The sequence below is a fragment of the Malus domestica genome, chromosome 16 (genome assembly GCF_042453785.1).
Source record: "Malus domestica chromosome 16, GDT2T_hap1".
In the NCBI taxonomy this organism is placed as follows: Eukaryota; Viridiplantae; Streptophyta; class Magnoliopsida; order Rosales; family Rosaceae; genus Malus; species Malus domestica.
The window spans coordinates 14,374,926-14,395,093 of NC_091676.1; the positions used below are offsets into that span (position 1 = coordinate 14,374,926).

General features: G+C 40.7%; 1 protein-coding gene across 1 annotated transcript; it reads right to left on the minus strand.

Moving 5' to 3' along the window:
• Positions 1 to 15,630: 15,630 nt before the first annotated feature.
• Positions 15,631 to 19,900, minus strand: LOC103403815 (putative E3 ubiquitin-protein ligase RF298). The gene is made up of 3 exons (XM_008342662.4): positions 19,716 to 19,900; positions 16,892 to 19,146; positions 15,631 to 16,398 (listed from the first exon to the last, which is right to left on the minus strand). Exons 2-3 carry the CDS (start codon positions 19,139 to 19,141, stop codon positions 15,856 to 15,858), a joined length of 2,793 nt encoding a protein of 930 aa, XP_008340884.4. The 5' UTR covers positions 19,142 to 19,146; positions 19,716 to 19,900; the 3' UTR covers positions 15,631 to 15,855.
• Positions 19,901 to 20,168: the final 268 nt, after the last annotated feature.

Below are 20,168 nucleotides of genomic sequence, written 5' to 3' on the forward strand. Positions count from 1 at the left end.
TGGAAAATCCGTTAAGTGATGACATGACAAATATGGGATCCAAATTTGTGTTGATGTGATTGCCAAATTTGTGCCATGTGACAATTTTTTTTATACATTAAAAATATTATAATAATTTACCCTATTATAAGAAAAATAAAAAATAAAAAACCCGTCTTCTTCCTTGAGCCTTTCCCTTTCCCTGCAACCCAAACACCTCATCCCACCCCACCCCCGCCACCAAGCCTATTCCCCATCCACAAAACCTAGCCTATTCCCCTTCACCAAAACCCCCAAAATTCCATCCCTCCCGGCCACCTAACCCTCCCTCCCTTCTATCTCCACAGCTGCTGCTCAAAATACAAACCCGGATTGAAAAACCCGATCTGGCACAAGCTCTTGCTCAAGCCATCACTTACGTCATTGGTCTCTCCGGAGAAGATGACCGTGTTTCTCGAACTGGATGACACCTTGGTGCACACACAGGATCGACGGAAGTTAGGGGCGAGGATCGACAGAGAAATTCGATTTCATATTGCGGTCGAGGATTGACGAAATTAGGGGCAAAGAGTGGGTGCAAAGGAGAGAAGAAAGCCAAGGAATTTTAAGGGTTTTGGGAAGGTGAAAAGGCTTAGTGGCGGGTTGGGTATCAGGAAGGGGAAGGTGGGTGGGTTAATCAGATTCAAAGGTAACAATAGAGCAGTAGAAGCACACAAACCCTCGAACCCAAGACCATGACACACCATCAAACCCAAAACCAAGAGGTGTGATGCAGGAGCACTTCACCATCAGGGTGGGAAGAGGGTTGGTGGGAATGTGGGTGGGTTGGGGGGGGGGAAAGATGGGCTCTGGATTTGGTTTTTTTTTTTTTTCCTTTAATAACTTTTCTTTAATTAATTATTTTTAAATGTATAAAAAAATTATTTTTTTGCCACGTGACACAAATTTAACAGTCACGTCAGCCCTTAATGGATCAATGGATGGAAAATGTAACAGAGGTACTCTATTGAAATAAAATAGTAGGTGAGGTATGAAAGTGAAATTTTTTGAAGACGTTGTATGAGGTTGCAATAGACCTCAAACTTGAGGTGACAAAGTGTAATTTACCCCTTGTGTTACTAAGTCATGTCGTTTTGTATTCTGATGTTGGTCTGCTAAGTGTTGTGTTTGTGTTAGTCAAGTTTTGTATTCGTGCCGTTTTATTAAAACGAGAAGAATAAAAAAAATACAATTAAAATATAAGAGCGCACAAAGTTAAAAAAGTGCAAAAAGTGAAAAAATTGTTATAAACTTCTTGTTTAAGTGTAATTGTGTAAATCCTAGATTAGATTTAATTCTAGTTATTCTTTCCTATATGGACTTGTATTCCTTGGAGGAGAATGATTTATTTTCTCTCTTATTACTATAAATAAAGGCACTGCGTAGGGAGAATAACACATCCTCTACACATTCTTCTACATATCCTTACAAACGCATCTCTCTCCCTACCGCCGGCCCCCTTCCCTTGTTAGATAAAATAGGTTACAACACATTATCAGCACGCTCCTACCGTTGCGCTTAGGAATCTAACGTGGAAGCTTTCTGCATCAAACTAGTTCACCAATATCATCACACAATCAGGTTCTTCCAAAACAACGGTTTTTATCTCGATATTTTTGCAGCCCTGATAACATGAACATTTACCATAATGCATGACCCAACTTTACGTTTTTCGAATTTTAGATTCTACATAAATTGTGTATGCATTATATCCATAATTGTTGAATTATATGAATTTGATATTGCCATGAATTGCATCAAATATATATTCATTCATTAAATTATATGTTGAATATGAATTGAATTAATTGAAAGAAAAAAAAACTCGAAAACTCCTAGGTTTTTCGAACCCATAACCCGACCTGCTAGCCCAAGCCTGCAGCCTGTCACTGAGTTGTGAGACCATAGAGCCGAAGCCATTGGCTCCTAGTTTTGAAACCCAGAAAACCTGACGCATTCAATGGCGTTTCTACCATCACATATGGGCCTACAGCCTAACCTTGACCTTGGTCACCATCCTAACGGCTTAAAGCTCATCCACCAACGTAGATTGACCGAGATTCTTTCGAATCTCGTCGAATTTTTCAATTTTCCGATTTGAATTTTTTGGGTTTTGGTTGAAACGTTGAGATTACTCTATCTCCATTCATATTCGTGATTCTCATTGCCTCATGAACTTGCCCCGAGAATTTTTATCCCAAAACACGGCCGCCTAAAGTGGCGGTGCCGATCTTCTTCCTCGGCAAGGGCACCTAGCTACGATTGGGGCGTTTTTGGTCCCAACTCGAGCCTATTGGGCCTCGATTTCTTAGCTTACAATTTTTCCCTTTCTTTTGGGCTCGCCTGCAGCAGCCCAAACCATTAGCTCGACCCGCGAATAGCACCAGTCCAAGCCGGTCTTGGAGTCCCCCATGCTCCGCATTGTACCAAATCCCAGCCCAGGCGCTGGTGTATATGTGTCTGCGTCACACCGGATCCCAGCCTATGCAATGGTGTATCCGTGTCCACGAAGCATCAGATCAGAGCCTGTTTGGGCCTCTATCCTTGGGCTTGCACTTGCAGCCCATTTTTCTATGATGCTCAACCCATCTACATGATAGGCCATAACCAACCCAGCCCAATTTCTTTGGGCCTAGACCTCACAGTACAAATTTACTCAGCTCACCCGTGGGCTTTGGTCCAAGTTTTTGGGCCCCGAGTTTTAATTGCCTTTTTTTTAGGCCCAATGGGTTTTATAATTTTTCACCCACACTTTAAATTTGGCTCAAAGTTCAAATAATTAATTAAATTATAAGTATAGACCTGAAGTTTTATTTGCATATTTTCTTGTTGCATATTTATGTATATATATTTGCATTTGTCTGCAAGAACATATGAACCTGAAGTTCATAATTATTTTGAAACTTGAAGTTTCTAGAAACATCTTGTTTGAAAACCTGAAGTTTTCCTTAAAAACATCACCCATGAAAACCCGAAGCTTTTTTCATGCGAATTTAGAAGTGGTTTGGGAGTGAGGTGCTTAAAAAAAAGCACCCATGAAAAAAAGCTGTGAGGGTTTTAGGTGTTTGGTAAACTAAAAAAAATGGCTTATTTTGGAAGCTGCTGTGAGAATAAGCTGAAATCAAAGGAAAAAGCTGAAGTTGCTATTTGCAGCTTTGGAAAACTGGTTTTTTTTTCAAAGCACACGGAGCTGCAATGCTCCTTTAATGAAAAGACCCACTATGAGACTGCTTTTTTTTTCCAAAAGCACTTTTACAAAAAAGTTTACCAAACACTCTGCTGATTTATTTCACAGCCGCTTATTCTCACAGCACAACCGCTTATTCTCACAGCAGCTTTTTTTTCAAAGCATACCGATACCTAACTAGCCTTAAACCAATACATGCCTATTAGAACCTGAATGTTCTACTCCTATGTGAATTGTTTGATTTTCTTTCTCCATTACACTAATCACATCTTGTCCTTTATTTTGTGATACAAACCAGTCGAATTTGAATAAACTAAACTTTACTGCTTTGGATGTTTTTGGAATGAACTACCTCAAGTGGGTCCAAGATGTGAAGCTTCACCTCACTGCAAAGAATTTGTGTCCCACCATTGAAGATGAGATAGACAACCTGATCGGCGAAGCTGAGAAAGCCACTACCATGATCTTCATCTGAAGACATATTCATGACGCATTGGAAACCAAGTACCTTGTTGAAGAGGATCCATGAGCACTATGGGTTTTTTTGGCTGATCATTTTGATCACCAAAATGACATCTTCTTGCCTAAAGCAAGACATGACTGGCAGCATTTGCACTTCTAAGACTTTAAGTCTATGAATGAATATAATTTTGAAGTTTGTCGAATCGGATCACTTCTCAAGTTTTGTAACAAAACTTTGACAGAAGAGGATCTCCTAGAGAAGACCTATTCGACCTTCTCTGTGACGATCCGTCCAGAATAAAAATATATTTTCTCCCCGAATGTATGCAAAATGACGATTATGCCCTTGTTGGCTTAGTAAAGTGGATGTACGTATATAGTTTAAATTATTTTTCCCGCTGACGTGATTAAATTGTACTCGACGTCATGAGAGCGTTAACTCGAGTTAGGGCCGAATCAGGTTCGTAATGGAAATGTTATGAAGGAATAAGGGAATTTGAGTTGGTTTTCTTAGTTGGACTCAATTGTTTGAGCCCTAAACAATGCAGCCCAATTAGGGCTTGAGGCCATTTTAAATTGGCCAACCCGTGACAAATTACACACACATACACATGCCAAACCTCCATCATACTCTCTTTCTTTCTCGAACACTCTCTCGTCCGTACAACCCGTAGCTCACCACACCCAACCACGCTCAAACTTCACAGATCCAACATGAACTTCACATCATTGTGTTCCTTGTGGTCTCACAATCCTAGTGATACCTTTGGAACGAAGAACGGTTCACGGGAACTCGAGAACTTAGGAGTTTCGGTAGGGTGCCCTATTTCCCCGACGTGATCGTTGAAGTTTCACTTGGTTTTGAGACTTAAAAAGGTATTCACACGACTCCCCTAGTGGTTTAGACTAGTTTTGGTTAAGGTTGGACGTTGGAATAAGCTTGACTGTGGGTTTCCAGGTTTAGCTGGTTTTTCCAAGGATTTTTCCAGCCCATTTCTGTTAGATTTTGGACTTCAAATAGGTAAGGTTGTATTCTACTCTTTGAGAGCTTCAAATCCATATAAAATTCATGAATTTTGGTTGAAAAATGAGTGAGATATTGAAGTTTGCAGTTTTTCCAGAAACCAACGATACAGACAGCGGCTGGCGACAGATCCCGACGAAGCACCGGAGAAGAAATGAGCATATTCTGTCAACTTGGACGGAATATACTAACGGCGTCAGGTAAAGTTAACAGTATATGCTACTATTTAATGGAATATTCCCTAACACTGTTAGGGATTCCATTAGTGTGCCAGGCACGTGCCTACTCGTGGTCGGCGTGTGAGACGTCGGAAAATTATTCTAAAAATATGGGGATGCTCGTGGTGTTGAGTAGGCCATAATGGTATATTCAAACATCCCAATTGAGCAGCGTATGATAAGTTATTACACCGTTTTGGTTATGTGCTTAAAGTTAACGTTAACATAGTTGTTTCACATATAAGTGAGACGTTTCCAAAGGACGAGCGCAGCCAGGCGAAACTCGGGGGTTACAACCCTACTACATACCAGTGAGTGGACTTTTGGTTTTCTATATACATATATAATGCTTTACATTTTTCCCATAAATTGTTTTAAATGGATTTACATTTTTAAATGCCATGTCAATTGCATTACACTTTAGTATATGCATTAGTATAGATATGCATATTATTGCATGATGCTGCGGACACACATGTAAGCTTCAGGTGAGTAAATATTGATAATAATGATTGTAGTGTGTATGGTTATGTTGAGATACATTTAGAGCTCATTATCCTGCACCCCGGTGTTAGTGCTCCGCCCGAGGCCAGGGCCTAGCCTTCACGTGATCGTTCACCTCTCGCACCACACACTCACCTTGGATCCAAGGCAGGTGCCAGCCTGTCGTATATACCACATTAGGTGGTTCCGACTCGTATGTGACTTGCGATACTTCACACAGCATTCACGTGATCGTAGCACTTGAGCGTACCTATTTACACCCAGCATATCGTACATACCACATTAGGTGGTTCCGACTTGTGTACATGATTTGGTAGATGAGAGGTTCAACTGTACAGGTCACGTTAGGTGACTTCAGCTGGCATATCATTTTACATTGATTTATTCCACCTGGCTTACTTATTTCATTGCTGAGATACTTGACATGGCATATACTTGGTTTTCATTACTCTCGAGTTTGATTTCTATAAATACATATGTATTACTATTTTCTGGGAAATTATACGGGTTTTACGGTGAGGGGTTATTACTTTTGGAAAGAGAAATGGTTTTGAAAAGCTTTGTTTTTGCCCACTCACGTTTTTTGTTTTGCTCCCCTCCCGGTTCTAGGTAAAAGTTCATGTTGGTGGCTTACGAGGATTCTACGGCGGTTCAGATAGACTTGAAATAATGTAGGAAATTTATTTCTTTCATATTCTGTATAATTACTATTTAGCCTGCTGGACTGCACTTAGGTTACCAGTGCTCTGAGTATGTGAATTTATACTTTAAACACTTGCACTCGTACTTATATACTTACCTGGTGTAAAGTAGCTAGTTTGGTTTTTTTATTTACCCACATTTTCATGTCGCTGTCACTTCCGCATTGCACACATAGCTACGTCATTCTCACGTGACGGCCAGCATGCCTCGATTTAGGTCGGGGTGTGTCATTCTTTGCTACTAATATTGTCCTGCAGCAACAATATAGAGCTCAGAAGTTCACTAAGTTCTCGGATTTGATCTCTGTTTTACTTCTCGCTGAAAAGCAGAATTAGCTGTTGATGAAGAATCATCAAGCTCAACCTACTAGGGTGACTATTATGCCCAAAGCATATTATAACACGAACCAACACCCAAAACGCCAAAAGATTAGTGGTAAGGGTGGCTAGAAGCCACCCCACCAAGGTCAACAGAGCCAAGGCCCATCTAAGGGAGGAAACAAAGCCCAGAATGCCCTAACCTCGCTCCCAAGGCCCCAAACTTCAAGAATAAGGGCAAAGCACCTAAAACCATGGATACGAACATATGCTATCGTTATGATTCAATGGCCATTGGTCCTGTGTTTGCTGAGCTCCCCAGAAGGTTGTGGCTGAATATCATTCTCGTCATATGAAGTTTAAATCAAACTTTGTGCAAGTGGACGAAACCGGGAAGTACCAAGATGGAGGTTTCTAACAATCAGGAGAATACCACCCCTATGGAAGATTAAAATCTTATACATAAACTATTTTTCTAGTTGAAATTTAGACAATGGGGCCGAATTCCACCTAATGGCTGAACCCCCTTGTGTTGTTTGGTTAATTTTGAACAATTTTCCTTTATGTTGGATTATTTGTTGGTGATTTGTTTTTGGATATTAAGTTTTTAATTAATTATCATCCTTGAATACTTAAATTATTTTGAATGGATATTTTTTTTAAGAACTTTTATGCATCTGTGACCAATTCAAATTAATTTTTATTCTAGGTATGACTAGTCGGAAAGTTAGTTGTCTGGCAAATAGTGCAACCACGCACACCGTTTTGTGTGAACGCATCTATTTCACTAAATTCAAACCTAAGAATGCACCTCTAACAACCCTATTAGGCCCATCCAACCTGATCAAAGGATACGGTAAGGCACGTACAATGTTGTCCAATGGTACAATTTTGACCATTGATAAGGCACTTTATTCTCCGCGTTCCAGAAGAACGTTGTTGAGTTTCAAGGACATTAGAGATAATAATTACCACGCTGAAACTTATGTAGAAAATGAAGTTGAATTTATATGTATAACTTCCTACGAATATGGCCATTAGTATATTCTAGAGAAGATGGAGCGTATCCTATGTGGTCTATAACTTACCTCTGGGACCATGCACGAAATTACACTTTGGCATGATCGTTTGGGACACCCTGGATGAACATCGATGTGCCGTATCCTCAAATCATCACACGGGCATCCACTAACCAGAAGTTTAGGTTCGATTCAAGGAATCGCATGTCAAACTTGTTATATGGGAAAGCTTATTATTAAGCCTTCTTATGACAAGATTCGTTCGAATCCTCCTATTTTTCTACAAAGGATTCAGGGGGACATTTATGGATCGATTCACCTTCCATGCGGACCATTTAGATATTTTATGGTTTTGGTTGATGCATCTGTTTGTACCATACTTAGGGCCTTCGTATTTAGATCTCGTACAAATACTCGGGGGACTCAAATGTAATTATGTAAAAAATAAAGGGGCAAATATGTAATAAGTGAGGAGCCCTTATTCTATAAAAGGACCCCTCACTCTCCTCATTAAGGGAGGCCAATTCTTAGGCCATGGGAAGGGCTCTCTCACCCTCAGAAGCTCTCACCCTCTCATTCTCTCACAAATAGAGAAATACAATATCAGTGTGGACGTAACCCAAATATTGGGGTGAACCACGATACATCTTGTGTTATTTACTTTTTTGCAGATTCACAGTCGGATTTACGTTGTTCCAAGACCCATCCGATTTTGTGCGTCAACATTTAACGCCGTCTGTGGGAATCAACACAAAAAGCTATGTCGGTTATCTTTCATTTTTTCATCTCACCACCGTGAGACCTCACCACACTCCACCTTGAATCTGCAAAATCACAAAAAACCAGTCCCTTCCTATCTAGATTTCACATTTCCAAATGCTGCTTGATTAGCCTCACTACCATTAGCCAAACAGTGGAAAATGGAGTTTTGGAAACTGCTTCTGGCATCCGGGTTCTTCTTGGCTTCGTGGGCTACTTTTATTAGTTGGTGTGCTGATTGAGTTTGTTTCCACTATGCTGGGTTGGGATTGGGTCTCCTCCCTAACAATCCGAATTCTCCTGGCAACACCACCAACATGTGAATCTGTAGAACTCACCGTGGTCGGCGTCACCGGTGTAGTTGGTCAGGAGTCCCTCTCCGTCCTCCAAAACCGCGACTTTCCTTTCCATCCAATAAAGATGCTCGCCTCCGAACGCTCCGCGGGTCAGAGTTGGAACTTCCTCAGCCAAGATTACGTCGTTGAGGAGCTCACTCACGACAGCTTTGACGAACAGAAACGGGACTGATATCCCCAAGTTCAGGAGCTTTTTTCGAGTCAGGTTTTCGATTAGATGAAAAATACTAAAGACACCCAGCAAGGAATTAAAGATAGAGAGGAGCCGAAAATGTTCCCCTGATTTCTCGTTCCAACTGGAATCGAGGCCTGCTACTAACTCCAATCTTTCCCAATCCCTGCATCCAAAGGGATGCCCCAATCTTACCCAGGTCGCTGAGGATGCTATCATCTCCCTCCACAGAGCTTTTAAGACCCACACGGACTCCAACCCGTCCAAATTGCTGAATCATCACCAAAATCCAAATTCCAGAAGAAGACAAGCTCTCTTATCTCTTCAAAAATGGTTATTCTCTCTACTCAATTCGCCTTTGCAGTAGCACTGATTGCAGTGGCCGCTTCTCTATGCCTGATTGACGCCAAGCCAGTCGGAATCGGAATCAAAATCAGAAGCAGAGGAGGAGGAGGGCAGAGGGAGTTCGATTACTTCAACTTGGCCCTGCAATGGCCTAGCACTTTCTGTCAGCGCATCCGCCATTGTTGCTCCTCCAATGCTTACTGCCGCGGCTCAAATGCTCCAACCATGTTTACAATCCATGGATTGTGGCCTAACTACAATGATGGAACCTGGCCTGCCTGTTGCACACAGAAAACCTTTGATGATAAGAAGGTGTGTATTTCTTATTTCGTGTCTACATGGTTTGTGGGTTGTGAATATTTTTTAGACTCTACTTGCTCACATAAAAGAATCGGGAACTCTGCAAAAGAAAGATTTTCTTTTAACGCATGAGAAATATGTAATGAATACTGATTGACTGGAATATAGTACCCACTCCTGGCCTCAGCATCGCTCTTGTTGCATTCGGCTTCTACCTCGTCGGCGAGCAGATCTACGACCGCCTCTGCTGCTGCCAGCTCCACCTATCCTCTACTGCAGCCATTTTATCGTGAAATGCAGGTCAGTGAATCAAATGAACATCACACCGACGATGAGCTGCAGACGAGAACAGAAGAGTTTACAGAAAGTAAAAGCAAAAGCAAAAAGAGAAAAGAAGATGCAATGAACAGAGAGAAAGCAAAAGTAAAAAGAGAAAAAAAAGTGACAACATAACGTGGAAAGCATAAAAGCAACTTCACGAAACTTTCACGTTGCCTGGCCCTTGTCTGCCATCTGCAAAAGGGAAAAGAAAAAGAAGAAACAGAAACAAAAACGAAAGCAAAGCACAAAAAATCGAGAAAAAGCAGAAAGTAAAAGGGAGGCTTTCCTCTACGAGAGCATATGGGGACACTGCAAAAGCAAGGAATAAACACCCCACCAGAATGATGTGATCTACTTTTCGTATTTTTTAATAGTGCGATTTATTTTTCTTATCTTTCGGATACATCTATATAACCCCATTAGAGGGTAATAAAAAAAAAAGCCCAGAATAATGGGCTGGAATGTTATGTGGAGGGCGAATGCCCATATGCCCAAAAGAGCCAGGCCCTCTATTATCACCAACCAGGTGATCAAAAGTACGCCCAGTACTCCAAAATTATTTGGCAACCTGCCGTTATTATCACCAACCAAGTGATCAAAAGTACGCCCAGTACTCCAAAATTATTCGGCAGCCTGCCGCTATTACCACCAACCAGGTGATCAAAAGTACGCCCAGTACTCCAAAATTATTCGGTAGTCTGCCGCTATTATCACCAACCAGGTGATCAAAAGTATGTCCAATACTCCAAAATTATACATGAGCATCACTCATGTCATTCATACATAAACATTCATGAACATCACTCATGACAATCATACATAAACATTCATGACCATCATTCATGTCAACATTCATGAGCATCACTCATATTAACATTCATGAGCATCACTTATGTCAACATCCATGAGCATCACTCATGTCAATTAACATAAACATTCATGAGCATCACTCATGTCAATCTAGCTTCAAAAGCTTCATTTACAAAGCTCTAGCTTCGAAAGCTTTATTTACAAAAGCTCCAGCTTCGAAAGCTTCATTTACAGAGCTCTAGCTTCAAAAGCTTCACCTACAAAGCTTCAGTGCAGGGTATACAAATATTGCCTCTGAACAACCGCCACTTCGGCCCATACATGGATTCAATTTGAAGTCTCCAGCCAACAGACTCTGTTGACTAAAGACTTGGGAGACTACATTATGTACCATATATTAGGCCTCAACTAGGCCTCATGAAAAATACTTAGGGGGACTTAGCCCATTATTGATGTACTGAGGAGCGAGCCCTTATTCTATAAAAATGACTCTCTCACTTTCATTAGAGAGCACCCATTATTTATGTACTGAGGAGGGAGCCCTTATTTTATAAAAGGGACTCCCTCACCTTCATTAGAGAGCATCGCCGTCAGCTGAGCAACCACCTCGCAGCGAGCATCACTCCTAACCCATCACTTATGTATTGAGGAGCGAGCCCTTATTCTATAAAAATGACTCATTCACCTTCATTAGAGAGCATCACCGCCAACTGAGCAACCGTCTCGCCGCAAGCATCACTCATAACCCATCACTTATGTATTGAGGAACGAGCCTTTATTCTATAAAAATGGCTCCCTCACCATCATTCGAGAGCATCGCCACCTACTGAGCAACCGTCTCGCCGCGAGCATCAACTCTAGCCCATCATTTATGTATTGAGGAGCGAGCCCTTATTCTATAAAAATGACTCCTTCACCTTCAACGCCACAAGCCGAGCCAACCAAAGCAACATAAGCCACAAACCGAGCAGCCTCGCAACATGTGCTACTTCTAGTTGAGCATCATTTCAGATTGAGCACCGCCTCACATCAAGCATCAGTTCAAGACGACATCTAGTTACTTCGGCCCACACATGGACTGAATTTCAAGTCTCTAGCCAAAAGACTCTCTTGACTGAAGACTTGGGGGACTACTGTTTGTACCATACTTATGGCATCCGTATTTAGATCTCGTATAAATACTCAGAGGACTCAAATGTAATTATGTAATAAATGAAGGGGTAAATATGTAATAAGTGAGGAGCCCTTATTCTATAAAATGACCCCTCACTCTCCTCATTAAGGGAGGCCAATTCTTAGGCCATGGAAATGGCTCTCTTACCCTCAGAAGCTCTCACCCTCTCATCCTCTCACAAACAGAGAAATACAATATCAGTGTGGACATAGCCCAAACATTGGGGTGAACCACGATACATCTTATGTTATTTACTTTCTTGCAGATTCACGATCGGATTTACGTTGTTCCAATACCCCTCCGATTTTGTGCATCAACAGCATCCATACGTTAGTCACACATGTGCTTGTTGTCCACAAGGAACGCTGCATTCTTTAAATTGTTGGCTCAGGTTATCAAGATCATGGCTCACCACCCTGATTATCCGATCAAATATATTCGATTAGATAATGTTGAAGGATTCACATCTAAAACTTTTGATGACTATTGCATGTTAGTTGGGTTGAAGTTGCACATCCAGTAACCCATGTTCACACCTAAAAAGGCTTGGCAGAGACATTCATTGAACGCTTACAAATAATTGCTCGATCGTTGGTCATACGTACCAAGATCCCGATCACTACTTGGGGCTATGCAACATTGCGCGCATCCATGTTGGTTCGCCTGAGGATATTACGACCCAACCATATAACGCCATTCAGTTGGTTACCGAATACAAACTCAACATATTGCATATGCGCGTTTTTGGTTGTGTGGTCCATGTGCTGATTTCGCCACACTTACGTACAAAAATGGGGCCTCAGCAAAGGAAGGGAATCTATGTTGGATATGATTATCTTTCGATCATTCGTTACTTAGAACCTTTGACAGGCGATCTGTTTGCCTATCATTTCGAGGATTGTCACTTCTATGAGACAATCTTCTCGTCCTTAAGGAGAGATAAGAATGTCAACGTTCCTGAAGAACAACGCGAATTATCATGGACGACTCCCACTTTGTCTCATTTAGATCCCCGTGTCGCTCAATCTGAAACTAAAGTGAAGCGCATATTAGATCTCCAGTACATAGCTCATAGCAGGCTAGATGCTTTCACCGATCTAGCGTGAGTGACAAGATCACATATTCCAGCTGTGAATGTGCCTGCAAAGATGGATGTACCAAATGGATGATGAACTTCCCTCTTGGAGGCCTAAGGCACTAATTTTGGAGATCCACGTACATTAGCGGCTAGCCAATCATCTGCCCCTACATAAAAGCGTGGCGGACCACTTAGTTCAAAGGATTCACACCCCCAGAAGAGGAAACCCACGACACACGCACTTGAAGAGCTTACAGTGAATCTGATTGTCGCTTACTCATTCTATCCAACTCATAAGGAAATTCTAGATTACAGAAGCATCCTTGAAGAGACGAATCCACCTCCCAAGAATCATGAGATTTCGGTCTATTATGCTAGCTTAGATGATGTGTGGTGTAGAAATGAGATGATCATCGACAATGCAGTAGTTACTGAGATTATGTTGAGCGATAATGTTGAACCCCATTCCATTGATAAATGTCGACATAGAACCGATTGGTCAAACTAGAAACAATCAATCCTAGTCAAACTCTATTCGCTTACGAGTAAGGTGTTTAGACCTGTAACCCATACTCATCTATATGTGAAGCCCGTTAGCTACAAATGGGTTTTCATTCGGAAATGTAATGAGAAGAACGAAATTGTGCGTTACAAAGCTCGTCTTGTTGCGCAAGGCTTCTCACAATGCCCTGGGATTGACTATGACAAAACTTATTCACCCGTTATAGATGTGATTACTTTTCGCTACCTTATTAGTTTGGTAGTTTCCGAAAAACTAAGTATGCAGCTGATAGACGTAGTAACTGCATATCTTTATAGGGATCTTGATACGAAAATTTGTATGAAAGTTCCCGAATGACTTACATTGACTGAATCAAATATTTCCAAACCCCGGAACACGTTCTCAATTCAATTGAGGTGTTCACTATACGGTTGGAAGTAATCCGAAAGAATGTGGTATAATTGTCTGAGTGAGTATTTGACTAGTAAGGGATATGTGAACAACGAACTATGCCCTTATGTGTTCATTAAGAAGTTACATTCTGGTTTTGCGATTGTTGCAGTATATGTCGATGAAATGAACCTCATCGGAACTCTTGAAGATCTTGCGAGAACTGCCACGCACCTGAAGTCGGAATTTGAGATGAAAAATCTAAGAAAGACTCAATACTATCTCGGTCTTGAGATAGAGCATCGTTCGAATGGAATCGTAGTGCATCAAACAAACTACATCCAGAAGGTGTTGCGCCGCTTTAACAAGGATAAAGCGAAACCTTCGAGTACTCATATGGTTGTTCGATCGCTAGATGCAAAATGAGACCCCTTCTGTCCGAATTAGGATGATAAAGAGATTTTAGAGCCTAAAGTTCCTTATCTAAATGCGATAGACGCTTTATTGTACTTAGCTCAATACACTAGACTCGACATCTCATTTGCTGTTAATCTTTTGGCAAGATACAATAATGCACCAACATACAGACATTGGACTAGTGTTAAAGACATTTTCTGTTACCTTTAGGGTACTATGGATTTGGGCTTGTTCTATCCTTACAAATCCTCGAGTGATGCCACACCCCTTTATCTCGAGTCAATTCTCGCCTTGTTGGTTATGCTGACGTAGGATACTTATCTGATCTGCACAAGGCACTCTCTCAAACAGGTTATGTCTTTACCATTGGAGGCACCGCAATCTCTTGAATGTCAACTAAACAGACCTTAGTTGCCACTTCATCTAACCATGCTGAAATTCTCGCCTTACATGAAGCAACTCGGGAATGCTTTTGGATGAGAGCAGTTGTGGGCTATATTTGAAGCTTCTGCAATCCTTACCCTGTCATTGATGTCCTGACGACAATCTATGAAGACAACGCAACATACATCGAACAACTCAAGAAGGATTACATCAAAGGAGACAACACCAAGCACATTTCACCAAAGTTTTTCTTCTCACATTAACAACAAGAGCATCAGAAGATTGAAATCACACAAATCCGTCACAAGACAATCTAACTAACCTCTTCACCAAATCACTACCGAATGTGACGTTTCCAAAACTTGTTCAAGGAATTATTATGCGTAAACTTTCTGAGTTGTAACATTGCTAGTTCTCTTTTGAATTGTGTCAAACTCAGGGGGAGTATCCTAAAGTATACTTGCTTGATCTTAATGTAGTCTTTCCCTACGATTAGGAGCATTTTTCACACTGGATTTTTGCTACCTAACTAGGTTTTAACGAGGCATCCACCTTAGATTAATCATATCATTGATGATGTCCCGTAGACGTTTCATTTAACTTTGCATTTTTCCTTAGACTACGGGTTTTGTCCCTACTCGGGTTTTTACCATAGCCACAGGGTTTTTAGTGAGACTTAGTTCCTTATGCAAGTTCCTACCTTATTGAGAATAACGTGTTCCCAGAATCAATGTCGACGAGTCGACTTTCTCACCCTCTACATGATGCCGAATTTACTTGAGTATTTACACACTCAAGAGGGAGTGTTATAAACTTCTTGTTTAAGTGTGATTGTGTAAATCCTAGATTTGATTTGATTCTAGTTATTCTTTCCTATATGGACTTGTATTCTTTGAAGGATGAGGATTTTTTTTTTCTCTTATTACTATAAATAAAGGTATTACGTAAGGAGAATAACACATCCTCTACACATTCTTCTACACAACCCTACAAACACATCTCTCTCTCTCTGCCGCCATCCCCTTCCCTTGTCAGATATCACTTTAAATTAAAAAGTGCGAAAATCTTTTTTCACGAGAATTTCTAGTTTTTGTACATTTAACTACAGTAACCAACATTGTTTTTGGTTTTCATACAATATTTTTTAATAATTTAGAACGAATTCACAATGTGGGAACAAAATTTAGAGCTAACAACACATAGCCCTCTATAAATTTCAAACTAGTACAATGATGTGAAAATTTATCAAACCACCCAGAGGATCAAACCTCAGAATACAAGGCAACTTACAACTGTCAAAAACTCCTCTACGGAGTGATCATACGTATTTATTCTGTTTATATGAGTCCCACAAATCTTTATTGAGAACACTCCACTCAGATTCTACGGACTTTTATTAAGAACGAGCATAACGTACAGAAATTCGCCACTGTATCGGGCTCCTACAAGACGGGCAATCCTTCATGCCCTGTTTCTCGTGGAGCTCATTGCACGTCCTGCATACCACTTGATGGGCGCACGGGAGGAAGACCACAGACATCTCCTCCGAGAGGCACATGACACACTCCCGTTCACGTTTCACCCCTCCTGTCTCAGTGTAGTCTTGAATATCCTTCACTGCTTCTGAGATGTATGGGATCCGGGACCCCTTGTCATCCAGGCCATTTTCGATGTCTATTACTTTGCTGGAATAGCTTCCATCAACGCCCCTCCGCAGCGCAGCAATTTTTGAAGAATCACTCTTGAGTCTCAATTGAGAGATTTCTTTTTCGAGTTTCTGAATATCGTCTTTGTACTTCTGCAGATTGTTTTCTGCCTTCAGTTTAATCGCATCCTCCTCGGATTTTGTTGAAGCCTCTATCTGTTCCCTTTCTTTTCTTATCGAACTGACCTGCCCAAATAGTTCTTCCTTTGATTTCTCTTCCTCTTGCCATCTAGCCTGCGACATACTTTCTCTTTTAGTGAGAAGAAACTCAAAACTAAAAACCTACGGCAGAAAGTAGGAATGAAACTATTGTAAAACCAACAACACAACATTTTTGAGATTGTTTCAAAATGAACTGTACAACACCGTTACATGCTCTTTCTCAAAGTTCGTACCATCGGTCCATCCCTGGTTACAAAATGCCTGTTTGCACACGTGCACATATGTGTGCTAATATAAGCTAATGATAAACTCCAAAAGGAGAAAGTAAATTGAGTACATAAATAATCAACAGCTCAAATCTATATAGCAAACAAATGACAAGACTAAATCATCTTCATTACAAAACATGCACAAGTACCACTTGTATTCCAAACGACTGCACAATCTGTCATCCCAAAGAAGCATGTTATACTTATAAGACGTGTAAATACCTCAAATCCAAATAAGGCTTACATGCATGAATTGCCAATTTGGAGTACTTGGAAATAAAGTATTTACTAAGTACCTCCAATTGTTCCTGGAGATCTTTCGCTTGTTCTAGTTCCTGTAGCAGCTGTTTTAACTTGCGCTTTTCAGTCACAAGTTCTCCATTGAACATGGTTTTCTGCTTCTCCCAGGACTGAAACTTTATCAGTGTTTTCTTCTCCCTCTTTGATACCTCCTGACAGCTTGCAGCGGACTCTGCAGCACGTACTTTAGCAGCCTCCATTTCCTGCCTCAAGGCAGCATTCTCCACCTCAAGCCTCCGGACAGAAGAATTTGCTCGTTCAACCTGGCTACTAGCCTTGCACAGAGAATTTTCCATCTCAGAAAGCTTCTTCATGGTGTTTTCCTCCAGCGTTTGCTTCTCTTTCTTCAGCCGCTCAACTTCTTCTTTCTCTTGCCTCAATGACTTAAGTTCAGCCTTGTCCTTACTCAATCTACGTGCAGCCTGCATAACCTTCTGATTGGCCCACTCTGTCCACTCTTGGAGCTGATTTTGCAAGTCCCGTGCCCTCGGAACCAACTTTAAAATCATTTCATCTTTCTTGTCCCGAGGAACCCACTGCCCCAAGGACTTATCATACGGTATCCCAGAAAAAACAGAATTAGTTGCATCAGAGTGACAGCTAATAGGAACTGGATTTGAAATGCTTTTTGTAGGCAGAGAAAGGGAAAGCTCAGTATCAGCAACTGATAATGCAGGCAGAGTATTTGGTGCAGGTAATGCTGCTGCAGTATTGACTACAGGTAATGCGATTGAAGTACTGACAGAAGGTAATGCTGTTGAAGTACCAACAGCAGGTAATGCCATTGGAGTACCGACAGCAGGTAATATGGACGGGACACTGTTCTTAGGCAAAACAGAAGCAGTATTGTCAACATCCAGGTTAAATGGTCTAGGGGAAGAAGGCCCTGCATTGGCAGAAAGATTGTTGTTTCCACTGTCTTGAGGCACATCAACTCCCATAGCCTTGCTTATTTTTAAGGAAGCATTCTTTAAATTAACAGCGGTAGAGTCTGACACAGATTTTAGTTTCTTATCCAAGATTAAACCACCCAAACCATTCAGCTTCCCAGCTCTTGAAGACCCTTTACATCCATAAGTCCGATAGCTTTTCTCCAAATGAAGCGACTTGTGCCGAAGCATGTAGTCTCTCTTGGTAGTAACAGAATGGACCCTTCTACTACTTAAAAGCTTTTCCTCTACTGTGGGAGATTGAGATGTTTCAGATGCACAAAAAGATTTATCCCCATTATCAGATGTGGAATGTGCGCCCTCTTTCTCAAACAATGATCCACTATGAACAACGGAATTTTTCAGTTTAGCTATGCTGGGAACCCCTCCTGCAATGGTAGGTGTCTCAGACAGTGAGCTATGAGAACCAGGAACTGAAGGAACTGTCGTAGAATTATTCAGATTATTCAATTCCGAACTTTTGGATTCTGTTTTTGACTGGGGTTGATTCGGGATGGAGGGACTTCCATTTGAAGCTCCATCACCAATGAAACTATTCAAGGGATCGCCATCCATTGCACAAGCATGAGAGACATTCATGTCACAAATCAACAAGCACCACATTGCATCACCAGTGCTGAAGAAAGGCCTAACCTCTCGAAGAACGCAAACCAGTTCTGCCAATATGTACTTCTCCAGCTGCTGTAGATCTTCAAAACAGTGCTCTCTTGAAGGATCAATTTCTTGGCCACTTCTAAGATAAGCTAAAGTATTATCCACTATATTAGACACGGTGTCTTTACACCCATAACAAAGACCAGACCGCAAAACAGCCTTTGTAGCAACTTCTTCTGCGTAACCACAAGCAACAATCTTTTTTATTGCACTGTTGAAAATCATGTCCAAATTACTTAGAACAAGCTCTTCAAGTTGGGTTTCTGTGAGGTCACTCCAATCAGCATCCTGAAACTCATCTGCCTCTAGTTCCTCTCTGGGCCGGCTTGGGCCAACCTCGGATGGAACAACAGCACTAGACAATCCAAGGTCGAGTTTCAACCCATCAGAATGGTCTTGATTAATACTGCACAGGTCACAGACACCAATTTGTCCATGACTCTGCGTGATTTCGAATTTTTCAGCTGAAAACTCATAACTTGTTGATTCAGTCTGAGATAAAGGAATAATCTTGCTCGGGTAACCTAAAGGCGGATCAGTCCGGAACTTCCTCTTATTTCTACTTCCCTTCTCTTGAACAGTTATCGAGGAAGAGACTTGGGTGGTACAACTACTACTGCCCTTGGCCACCATTGATGCCATTTCAGCTGCACAAAACAATCTAATTTTAACATTCTCATCTGTATATGCATCGAGTCCTATCTAACAGTTCCGAATGCAAACCAAAACACCAAATTCACCAATTCTATCAAAAATCCATCAAACAACAAACTACTGAAACCAACATTCATATCTGCAATCAATCAAAAATCCAGCTCACAACATCATCAACTGGTCAATCTAAACAACCCAATTAAACCCAGAATACTAAAGGTTAAATCCCAGTATTAAAATTAACGATTTTTAACATTCCAGACAAAATCAACAAGAACACATCAATCAGATTATGAGAGAGGAAAAAAAAAAGACACTGCCCTGAAGCAAAAACTGAATAATCAATCCGTTAAGATACCCAGTTGGATTCAGATGAAAATTATGAGCTACCAATGTGAAACTCAATAAAAATCTCAAAAACAAAATCAGGAAGATTAGATCAAAAAAGAAAAATCAATTGCAAAATCTGGTAAGTGGGGTGTTCATGAAAAATAAAGATCTTTAATACAAAATACAAGAATTTGAGGTGATTAATCAGAAGATAGATACGGTCGAGACGCACCCGATTTGAGCTAATTGTTCGATCAATCAAAGGTACGAACCAGTCTCAGAACATCAGAAAATCACAAAGAAAATTTATAGTTGGCTTTTTTTTTTTTTTCCTTCTTGATTATTAGCATAAAGAGAAATAAGAGAGAATTGAACGTCTGTCTCTCTCAAAAGTTCCATTCTGGGGGTAATTTTTTTTTTTTTTAATTATTTTTGTCATAAGCAGACCAATTAACCAATGTTTTCAACGACCAAAAAAATAAAAAAACTAAGGATTGCCGAATTTTAATTTACTAATTACCATATTTAAGGAAAATTAACCACCAAGCCCATGTAGATGAATTATTTTCATAACTAGCTTCTTGGCCCGTTCTAATGCTCGTAATGTTAACGTATTATTATTTTACATATGTAACACTTTAAAAGACGTAGATAATTCTTGAATATTTAGATTTGAAAATTTGAT

Bases quoted from the DNA above. Each gene is read 5' to 3' on its own strand.
- LOC103403815 (XM_008342662.4), bottom strand. From the start codon at position 19,141: ATGGCATCAATGGTGGCCAAGGGCAGTAGTAGTTGTACCACCCAAGTC. The intron at 16,399-16,891 runs GTACTTAGTAAA...AGTATGTCGCAG, and splicing joins ATCTCCAGGAACAATTGGAG to GCTAGATGGCAAGAGGAAGA.